Source organism: Neolamprologus multifasciatus, chromosome 18, assembly GCF_963576455.1.
Source record: "Neolamprologus multifasciatus chromosome 18, fNeoMul1.2, whole genome shotgun sequence".
Classification (NCBI taxonomy): Eukaryota; Metazoa; Chordata; class Actinopteri; order Cichliformes; family Cichlidae; genus Neolamprologus; species Neolamprologus multifasciatus.
Window position 1 is genome coordinate 31,603,555 of NC_140456.1, and position 11,452 is coordinate 31,615,006.

Below are 11,452 nucleotides of genomic sequence, written 5' to 3' on the forward strand. Positions count from 1 at the left end.
GTGAGAGCAGCAAATAGCTGCTCCAGGCTCTACCCAATTTGGAGAATGCTTTTTGTGATAGACAACCTGGATGCCATTTCTCTGATATTCATTCCCATATTTGGTTGACCTACAACCTTTATTAATGGAGAGGTAGCCTGGTCAGCCACTGGATCAGTCATTTCTCTCAAGGTTGACAGTCAGAGGTAAGAGAACACCCACGCAGGTATAAAAGTTTTAATTATATTAAAATTTCTGCTGCTGGCTACATTTTGTAATAGGTTAGCAATTTATTTGAGTGACAGGACTCCTGTTTCTGTGAACCTTGCTGTCAAATGTCTAATGAATTTGTGATGTTATATGTGATCTTTGGTTCCTTTCTGTGTACTTCATATAAATAGCACAAATCGTTACTTCCTGTGGAGTGAAACGCCTTAGGTAAAATTTAAAGCTACATTTCTTGAATTTCTGAATCAGTTAACTTAAATGCATTTTTCTATTGGCGCATGTGTGTGTCAGAAAAGAATGGGCATTTTTTGCGATTATGTTTGTTTGGGGTTGCTGGTCTTAAATACCCAAACACCTTTAGTAGTTGTGTCTCATGCAAAGACCTGCTGCATAACACGTTAATTTGAGCCTTCTGCATACTAAAAGTTACCGGAAATGCTTGATATACAAGAATATAAATATTTTTTGTTGTTTTTAGAAATTCTTTTACTGTCTCTGTTACTAAACCTGCTTTGTGTGCATTTTTCCTGGGTCTTACATGAATTTGGTCAATATATGCTTATGCTTATTTGCATTTAATAGACATTTTTTTAAAGGTTGAAAAATGGGGGATGCTGCCATGAAAGAGTTTGGGGCGGCGGCTCCTTACCTAAGAAAGTCAGATAAGGAGCGTCTGGAGGCCCAGACTCGCCCATTTGACATGAAAAAACAGTGTTTCGTTCCTGACCCTGAAGTTGAGTACGTTAAAGCAACCATCACTAGCCGCGATGGCGACAACGCCACCGTCGACACTGAATTTGGAAAGGTATATTCATCATATCAGTTCCATTCAAATGTATTTTCGTTTTTAGCTTTGTGTAATACCTGGTACTTCTTTTTGCAGACTGTCACAGTGAAGGATTGCAATGTGCACCCTCAGAACCCGCCTAAGTTTGATAAAATTGAAGACATGGCGATGTTCACCTTCCTCCATGAACCAGCTGTGCTGTTTAACCTCAAAGAGCGTTACGCAGCGTGGATGATCTACGTGAGTTACCAAACTTGAAAGTTATCTTTAGTGAAATAACATTTTCGCATCTGAAACAAAATTTAACATCCCTCTCTTTACATGACAGACCTACTCTGGGTTGTTCTGTGTGACTGTCAATCCCTACAAGTGGCTGCCAGTCTACAACCAGGAGGTAGTCGTTGCCTACAGAGGAAAGAAGAGGACTGAAGCTCCTCCTCATATCTTCTCCATCTCTGACAATGCCTACCAGTACATGCTGGCAGGTACAAATATCCCTTTTAGCATTCATCTTGAATGACATTTTGTTTGGACATCGTCGCGTTTTCCTTGATTTTCTGATATTCTCTCGCTGACAGACAGAGAAAACCAGTCAATCCTTATCACGTAAGTAACTTTACCAACAAGAGTCTTTTTTCAGCAGTTAAGAGATATACTTCTTGGTCTTGAAATGTATGTCTTTTTTCGACTCAGTGGAGAATCTGGAGCTGGAAAGACTGTCAACACCAAACGTGTCATTCAGTACTTTGCCAGCATTGCTGCTGTCCCAAGTGGGAAGAAAGATCCAGCTGCAGAGAAGAAGGTTCTTATGAGACAAGATTTTCTTAATGTTAGACAAACAAAATATAGTCATAATATTGCTGTTTGTCAAGGTTCTTTTTTGTTTAACTAAATCAGGGAACCCTTGAAGATCAAATCATCCAGGCTAACCCTGCTCTGGAGGCCTTTGGCAATGCCAAAACCATCAGGAATGACAACTCTTCCAGATTTGTGAGTGTCTGTATCTGGCTGATGTCAGACTACTTGTTTACATTCATAAATGAAGTTACTTCTTATTCCAAAAATACAAGTGAACACACATTTTCCTCCCAGGGTAAATTCATCCGTATTCATTTTGACAACCGAGGAAAGCTGGCCTCGGCTGACATCGAGACCTGTAAGTAAAATTAAGATAATCCATGTATTTTCTGAGCCATTTTTGTTTGGTTGAAGGCCTCTGCAAATATGAACCAAGAGTGCTTTAACCATGCAAAGCCTGTTTAAAACTGGGGTATTGTTTCATAATTAAACATTTGAAAAACTCTATTAAATGTGTTATTGTGTGTCACACTTTCATACCATTTATGATAACTCATTCAGACCTTTTGGAAAAGTCTCGTGTGACCTTCCAGCTCAAAGCTGAGAGGGACTACCACATTTTCTACCAGATCCTTTCTCAGATAAAGCCTGAACTTCTAGGTAAGGATGAGTACAGGACAGGTGTTTGATTTGTACTCAATCATACATTTCATAGTGAAATAAACATTTTCTATTTAATTTTAGAAATGCTGCTCATCACCAACAACCCTTATGACTACGCCTTCATCTCCCAAGGAGAGACAACAGTAGCCTCTATCAATGATTCTGAAGAGCTGATGGCCACTGATGTGAGTTGAATCTTAGATGCACTGCAGCAATTTTAGTCCAAAATTCATTTAATAAAACAAAAAAGAAAATAGTAAAATTAATGTTTTTGATTTTCATCAGCAAGCCTTTGATGTTTTGGGCTTCACTCAAGAAGAGAAGAACAGTATTTACAAGCTTACTGGTGCAATCATGCACTATGGCAACATGAAGTTTAAACAGAAGCAGAGAGAAGAGCAGGCAGAGGCCGATGGTACTGAAGGTAAGAAATATAATTATAACATAATAGATTATATTCAAATAACTAGGCACTCTGACGCCTGACTAAGGCCAGACCTGTTGAATCAAGGAATCACTTAAATAGAAGCTAAATGGAACCTAACAAAGTGAAGGATACAACAATGTAAAAAAAAAAACCCTCTAGAACAGACGACATCTATCAGCCTGCAAAGGGTTAAAAATCAATTTCTTAGGCTTTGGAAATGCAAGAAGCCATGGTGAGAGCCACTATCCACCAGAAAAACAGACAACTCTGGGGGAGAACAGTTAAAGTACAATGTAAAGTAAAAAATACTGAATGTGAATGGATGATGTTATTTTTGTCAGAAGATCTTAAACTGTGCAAAATAAAATATGCAAAAAATGTATCACTGTCACTATTTCTCAGATGCTGACAAAGTTGCATATCTGATGGGCCTGAACTCTGCTGACCTCATCAAAGGTCTCTGTCACCCAAGAGTCAAAGTAGGAAACGAGTGGGTCACCAAGGGACAAAATGTCGCCCAGGTACAGAGTTACAGGGAATTTTGTCAGGCTTTGATTTAATGAAAACACACCATTTATTTTGAATCACATATTTCCGTTCTAAGGTGTACTACGCTATCGGTGCACTGGCTAAGTCAGTATATGAGAAGATGTTTCTGTGGATGGTGGTGAGAATCAACCAGTCCCTGGACACCAAACAGCCTCGCCAGTATTTTATTGGGGTGCTTGACATTGCTGGATTTGAGATCTTTGATGTGAGTTTGGAAAAATAAGTTCTTATAATCTTATAAATGGTTGTCCCTAATGTAAGGATGCATTTTTAATCATGAACATACTGTGGTCCATTTCATTTCAGTTCAACACCTTTGAGCAGCTGTGCATCAACTTCACCAATGAAAAACTGCAACAGTTTTTCAACCACCACATGTTTGTACTGGAGCAGGAAGAGTACAAGAAAGAGGGCATCGATTGGGAGTTCATTGATTTTGGTATGGATCTGCAGGCCTGTATCGACCTGATTGAAAAGGTGTGACACTGGACTATATAAAAACATTTCTATTTTTATCCTACTGTTTGTGCATGTTATTCTTAAAACTAAAATGTATGTTAAAATTTTTGTCATGAAAATTGTTTTTCTTCATTATATTTATCTTAGCCCATGGGTATCATGTCCATCCTTGAAGAGGAGTGCATGTTCCCCAAAGCCAGTGATGCCACCTTTAAAGCTAAGCTCTACGACAACCACCTGGGAAAATCTGGCAACTTCCAGAAGCCCAGAGTTGTCAAAGGAAAACCAGAGGCTCATTTTTCCCTTGTGCACTACGCTGGAACTGTTGATTACAATATCAACAACTGGTTGGTGAAGAACAAGGATCCTCTGAATGAGACTGTTGTTGGTCTTTTCCAGAAGTCTAACCTTAAGCTTTTATCCTTGCTTTTTGCCGGATATGCAGGAGCTGATTCAGGTATTTTGACATCCCATAGTGAAAATTAGAAGTCAATAATAATTTCCAACAACAACAGTATTGTAATTAATTTTTCTACAGATTTGAAATGCCTTAAAAATCTGTTGTGATCTGTTGGTTCTCTCAATAAAGTTCAACATTAATTTTTTTTAGCTCAGGAATCTGGTGGGAAGGGCAAAGGTGGAAGCAAGAAGAAAGGTTCTTCCTTCCAAACTGTATCAGCTTTGCACAGGGTAAGAGATGTATACATTTTTATTTTTTAATGTAAAGGAGAGATTGTACTGAGTTATACATCATGACTTCAGCAAGAATTTTACATTGTTTTGATACAGGTTCAAAACTTTGTTCTGATTTGCCCAGTTTTGAAGTTATAGACACTGAAATTAACCAGGCGACACAAACCCTTTATGGGCTGCATTAGGAAGATCAATAATCTGACTAAAATTGACTATGGCAACTACTTTGTAAACACCCAAAAGGAAACTTACATACTTACTGTACTTGGTGTCAAAAGCAATAGCAACAATTTACATATAAAAAACTTTCAGGAGAACCTGAACAAGCTGATGACCAACTTGAGGTCAACTCACCCTCACTTTGTACGCTGCATCATCCCCAACGAGACCAAGACTCCAGGGGCCATGGAGAACCCTCTGGTGATGCACCAGCTGCGCTGTAACGGTGTGCTGGAAGGCATCAGGATCTGCAGAAAGGGTTTCCCCAACAGGATCCTCTATGGAGATTTCAAGCAGAGGTTTGAGTTCTCTTAAAACAAATGCATATTAGTATCCATCCATCCATATTAGTATGTACTTAAAAAGAAACAACTCTTTCATCTGTTGTTTTTCTAACAAAGGTACCGTATTTTGAACCCTAACGCCATTCCCGAGGGACAGTTCATTGACAACAAGAAGGCTGCTGAAAAACTTTTGGGTTCTTTAGATATAGACCACAACCAGTACAAACTGGGACACACCAAGGTCAATATTTGCATGCTTATAGAACACTTTGAACAGAAACAAGCGGTTACTGACTCTGCTATGTGTTGCTGTAAAAGGTGTTTTTCAAGGCTGGGCTGTTGGGCCTGCTAGAGGAGATGAGAGATGACAGATTAGCCCTAATCATCACTGGCATCCAAGCTCGATCAAGAGGCCTTCTGGCAAGAGTTGAATTCCAGAAGATTGTTGAACGCAGGTAACTTATCAAAGCTTGGTCAAATTCTGTTAGCCAACTCAGTTTATGTTGTGCAGCACAATGTCAAAACAGATTTGCATCATTAAAATTTATCATCTGTCCAGTATACAAGACATATTTTCCACTGAACCATGTTTTATCACTGAACAAAATATCAAAATGCAATATGTTCATGGACTTATGGACACAAAATATGGCAACTGTCATTAGATACATGCATAGGAGAATGTTGTGAGGGTTTGGTAAAATATATTAAAAACATATTTTTAATGAAGATGGAACGGTGGGTGGAGTTTTACAAACACTGATTATCTGTTGTCTGCAGGGATGCTCTTCTTGTGATCCAGTGGAACATCCGTGCCTTCATGGGGGTCAAAAATTGGCCCTGGATGAAGATGTTCTTCAAGATCAAACCTCTGCTGAAGTCAGCAGAGACTGAGAAAGAGATGGCCAACATGAAGGAAGAGTTTGCCAAACTGAAAGAGGCTTATGCAAAATCAGAAGCCCGCAGGAAAGAACTCGAAGAGAAAATGGTCACTCTTCTCCAAGAAAAGAACGACCTGCAGCTCCAAGTTCAGGCTGTATGTTAAAGGATAGTTTCTTACAGTATGACAACAAATATCAACATCACATGTATTGTGTGTGTTTGTCGACTTAATGCGTATGTCATACTTTTTGTCTTCAGGAGCAAGACAATCTAGGCGATGCTGAAGAAAGATGTGAGGGGCTGATCAAGAGCAAAATTCAGCTGGAGGCCAAAATCAAAGAGCTGACAGAGAGGCTGGAGGATGAGGAGGAGATGAATGCAGAACTGACTGCTAAGAAGAGGAAGCTGGAGGACGAGTGCTCCGAGCTGAAGAAAGACATCGATGACTTAGAGTTAACTCTAGCTAAAGTGGAGAAGGAGAAGCATGCCACTGAGAACAAGGTACAACAAACCTATTAATGACTGTCATTGTGAAATTAATCTGTTACTAAAATGAACCTCTATTTTGGCTATAGGTAAAAAACTTGACTGAGGAAATGGCTGCATTGGATGAAATCATTGCCAAGCTGACCAAGGAAAAGAAAGCTTTACAGGAAGCTCATCAGCAAACTCTGGACGACCTGCAAAGTGAGGAAGACAAAGTCAACACTCTAACTAAGGCCAAAACTAAGCTGGAGCAGCAAGTGGATGATGTAAGAACATAGACTGACTGTAGTAGTAAATGAATAATAATTTTCATATATCAGTACCATTGTAATAATATTTATTTTCCCCCACAGCTTGAGGGGTCTTTAGAGCAAGAAAAGAAAGTCCGTATGGACCTTGAGCGAGCAAAGAGGAAGCTTGAAGGAGACCTCAAGTTAGCTCAAGAAAGTATCATGGACCTGGAAAATGATAAGCAGCAGCTCGAAGAGAGGCTGAAAAAGTAAGATGAGATGGGCAGGTTTACAATGAAGCAATAAAAAAACATTTTAGATTGTGCCTCAGGTGAAACCTTTTTATTTTATATCCAAAGGAAAGATTTTGAAATCAGTCAGCTGAATGGTAAAGTTGAGGATGAGCAGGTGATGAGTGCCCAGCTCCAGAAAAAACTGAAGGAGTTGCAGGTAAAGAATCAAACAAGACCCATGAAAAAGAAAAAGAAAAACATATGGTTTGGAGGAGTAAAATTAAATGTCAAGGTTTGCTTTTGACTCCGATCTAGGCCCGTATTGAGGAGCTGGAGGAAGAGCTTGAGGCAGAGAGAGCTGCTCGAGCCAAGGTGGAGAAGCAGAGAGCTGACCTGGCCAGAGAGCTGGAGGAGATCAGTGAGAGGTTGGAGGAGGCTGGAGGAGCCACAGCTGCCCAGATTGAGATGAACAAGAAGAGGGAGGCCGAGTTCCAGAAACTGCGCAGAGACCTCGAAGAGGCCACTCTGCACCATGAATCCACTACTGCCACACTCAGGAAGAAACAAGCCGACAGCGTTGCTGAGCTGGGAGAGCAGATTGACAACCTGCAGAGAGTCAAGCAGAAACTGGAGAAGGAGAAGAGTGAGCTCAGACTGGAGCTGGATGACGTGGTCTCCAATATGGAACAAACTGTCAAGGCAAAGGTAAGTTACTTTCAGGTATTAGGGTTTGTTCTCATTGCCAAATCAAACATTAATTTTATAATTGAGTACATGATTGGCCATCTACTGCTTTTTGTTCACAGAACAACTTGGAGAAAATGTGCAGGTCTCTGGAAGACCAGATGAATGAATATAAAACAAAATCAGAAGAGGGACAGCGTGCCATCAATGACTTCACCATGCAGAGAGCAAAGCTTCAAACTGAGAACGGTATGCATTAGACTTGAACAGCATATTTTAGTTGTGCCGGTGTGCGGTACTGAATTTAATGTTATGCTTAAATAAGGTGAACTTTTGAGGCAGCTTGAGGAAAAGGATTCTCTGGTGTCTCAACTCACGAGAGGAAAACTGTCGTACACTCAGCAAATTGAAGACCTGAAAAGACAACTGGAGGAAGAAGTCAAGGTAGCACATAATCATCAGTGTAACCTCATTAGGTAGAGACCATTGCTACACCCAGTGCATAAAAATACACTTTCTTTTAGGCCAAGAACGCATTAGCCCATGCAGTGCAGTCTGCTCGCCATGACTGTGACCTGCTCAGGGAGCAGTATGAGGAGGAGCAGGAGGCTAAAGCTGAACTGCAACGTAGCATGTCCAAGGCCAACTCTGAGGTGGCTCAGTGGAGAACCAAGTATGAAACTGATGCCATCCAGAGGACTGAAGAACTAGAAGAGGCCAAGTAAGTTAAATACACTAAGTCCACTAACTCAGCAAAGGTAAAGAGCGTTTAACCACAAATACATATTTTCATCACCTAGAAAGAAGCTGGCTCAGCGTCTGCAGGAGGCTGAGGAGGCTGTTGAAGCAGTGAATGCTAAATGTTCCTCTCTGGAGAAGACCAAACACAGGCTGCAGAATGAGATTGAAGATCTCATGGTGGATGTAGAGAGGTCTAATGCTGCTGCTGCTGCTCTGGACAAGAAACAAAGAAACTTTGACAAGGTTTTCATCCGGCACTTATTATTTCACTGAAGCGGAAGGTCAATCTTTTATCTAAAATGAAAACTTTCTTGTAGGTCTTGGCAGAGTGGAAACAGAAGTACGAGGAGTCTCAAACAGAGCTGGAGAGCTCTCAGAAAGATGCCAGGTCTCTGAGCACTGAGCTCTTCAAACTGAAGAACTCCTATGAAGAATCTCTTGAACATTTGGAGACCATGAAGAGAGAGAACAAGAACTTACAAGGTGACTTAGTTACCCATTAAAATCATATATGAACCGTTTGTCCACAGTATAACGGCATTTATTTTTTACAATATGCCCTCAGAGGAAATATCTGACCTCACTGAACAAATTAGTGAGGGTGGAAAGAATATTCATGAGCTTGAGAAGATTCGAAAGCAGTTGGAACAAGAGAAGTCTGAGATACAGACAGCTCTGGAGGAAGCAGAGGTAAGCTGCTGCATAGTGGCCTTTTTCAAATTTGAAAGATTTTAGGTTGTGAGTATTAATTAATTACAAGTTATGTAGTCATTGTGTCTAATTTCTATTTGTGACAGGCCACACTGGAGCATGAGGAAGGGAAGATTCTCAGAGCCCAACTTGAGTTTAACCAAGTAAAGGCTGACATTGAGCGCAAGCTAGCTGAGAAAGATGAAGAAATGGAGCAATCGAAAAGAAACCACCAGCGAACTGTGGATACTCTTCAAAGCTCTCTGGAGGCTGAGACTCGCAGCAGGAACGAGGCTCTGCGTCTGAAAAAGAAGATGGAGGGAGACCTCAATGAGATGGAGATCCAGCTAAGCCAGGCTAACAGGCAGGCAGCCGAGGCCCAGAAACAACTTAAGGCCGTCCATGCCCATCTGAAGGTCTGAATAAACAAGCAGTTCTACTTCTTTGAAACAAAAATCAAAACCAAAGTGAAACATCAGTTAAAATTTTGGGGGTTTTTATCTTCAAGGATACTCAACTTCAGCTGGACGACTCTCTGCGAGCCAGTGATGATATGAAGGAAAACATTGCCATTGTTGAGCGACGCAACAACCTTCTTCAGGCTGAAGTGGAGGAGCTGAGAGCAGCTCTGGATCAAACGGAGAGAAGCCGCAAACTTGCAGAGCAAGAGCTGCTGGATGTCAGTGAGAGAGTGCAGCTACTGCACTCACAGGTAAGACTGGAGAAGACTTGATACAGAAACTATCTATTAAAAATATACTCAGGAATTTAAAAAATTATATTTTTCATCTGAACACCAGAACACCAGCCTGATAAACCAAAAGAAGAAGCTGGAGGCTGATACATCCCAGCTTCAAACTGAAGTGGAGGAGGCAGTGCAGGAGTGCAGGAATGCAGAGGAGAAAGCCAAGAAGGCCATCACTGATGCTGCCATGATGGCAGAGGAGCTGAAGAAAGAGCAGGACACCAGCGCTCATCTGGAGCGGATGAAGAAGAACATGGAGCAAACCATCAAAGACCTGCAGCACCGCCTGGATGAAGCTGAGCAGATCGCCATGAAGGGAGGCAAGAAGCAGATTCAGAAGCTTGAGGCCAGGGTAAGTCAAAATCGTGTTAATGAAGTCAAATCGATATAATAAATTACCAAATCATCAAACAAGGAAAATATTTAGTATGTTATAAGTAATCTTTTTGTTCAACAGATCAGAGAACTGGAGAGTGAAGTTGAAGTTGAACAAAGGAAATCAGGTGATGCCGTCAAGGGAATACGAAAATATGAGAGACGGATTAAAGAGCTGACGTATCAGGTATTTTTGAGTCACCTTAGAGAATGAGGGAAGAAACAGTAAAAATTTAATTCATATTTACTTTGACTCAAAGAAATACAATTTTTTTCTTGTTTGCTTTCAGACAGAAGAGGATCGTAAGAATCTTACCCGTCTGCAAGATCTGGTGGACAAGTTGCAGCTGAAGGTGAAATCCTACAAGAAAGCTGCTGAGGAAGCTGTAAGTAGTCTTTGCATTTTTTTTTACACACTAAAAAAGCATTGCACGTGTTCATCATTCCTTCTTGCCTATTAATCATATACAAATATAGAAAATATACAGCAGGTCATCTTAAGGATATTGTCCTTCTGTTCTACAGGAGGAACAGGCCAACAGTAATCTTACCAAGTTCCGCAAACTTCAACATGAGCTTGATGAAGCTGAGGAGCGAGCTGACATTGCCGAGTCCCAGGTCAACAAACTACGCGCCAAAAGCCGTGATGTGGGATCAAAGGTTTGTATGTGTACATTTTTTTTAAAAGTGTGTCTTTTTCTATAATGACACATCGCATGTATCTGTTTTAGGACTTAAATAAAGATTTCATTTACCATCAGAATCCACAGATGCATTTTTCAGTTTGCATATAACTGCATATTTAAAAGTTAATTTTACAAATATGTCCAAAATTGAATCTACAACACCTAATATGTCCAATAATACTTAACAATATTTAATTCTCTCTTGTTTGTGTCTCTGTTTCCAGAAAGGTCATGATGAGGAGTAAAACACATGGTCTGAATCCCTGTTTCTGAGACATCGGATGTATTAGTAACGGTGTCTCCCTATGCATGTTGGTTGGTCAGTAGAATAAAATGAATCTGCATCTGAAACTGTGTCTTGACTTTTTTTGTTGCTTATTAGTGGCAGTCCTATTAATTAATATTACATGTAAGAAATATAACTAAAAAATTAAACTGTAAAATGTAAGTGCAGCTTGAATATAACATGATACTGCATACACTTTTCTCGAATAATTTGGAATCAAGAAAATGGATCACACGTGTGAAAATGGCTATTAAATGGTTATTAAAAAAGCAGAGTGGACATCATGTGATACAATCTGCAGACTCAAAGATTGATTTAGAGTTTTTGA

The 11,452-nt window shown here is 40.2% G+C and overlaps 1 protein-coding gene across 1 annotated transcript; it reads left to right on the forward strand.

The window, feature by feature from the left end:
• On the forward strand, positions 1-11,189 carry LOC146498399 (myosin-7-like). Its single transcript, XM_085141183.1, has 39 exons — positions 1-185; positions 381-417; positions 790-1,012; positions 1,091-1,234; positions 1,323-1,479; positions 1,573-1,600; positions 1,688-1,796; positions 1,892-1,984; positions 2,087-2,150; positions 2,354-2,452; positions 2,537-2,640; positions 2,741-2,879; positions 3,285-3,403; positions 3,487-3,636; positions 3,738-3,908; positions 4,038-4,347; positions 4,501-4,580; positions 4,896-5,101; positions 5,204-5,327; positions 5,405-5,541; positions 5,867-6,122; positions 6,227-6,469; positions 6,544-6,720; positions 6,808-6,953; positions 7,044-7,134; positions 7,233-7,622; positions 7,724-7,850; positions 7,927-8,045; positions 8,126-8,322; positions 8,402-8,585; positions 8,660-8,825; positions 8,908-9,032; positions 9,140-9,448; positions 9,541-9,744; positions 9,833-10,129; positions 10,235-10,339; positions 10,443-10,538; positions 10,678-10,812; positions 11,063-11,189. Exons 3-39 carry the CDS (start codon positions 812-814, stop codon positions 11,081-11,083), a joined length of 5,823 nt encoding a protein of 1,940 aa, XP_084997309.1. The 5' UTR covers positions 1-185; positions 381-417; positions 790-811; the 3' UTR covers positions 11,084-11,189.
• Positions 11,190-11,452: the final 263 nt, after the last annotated feature.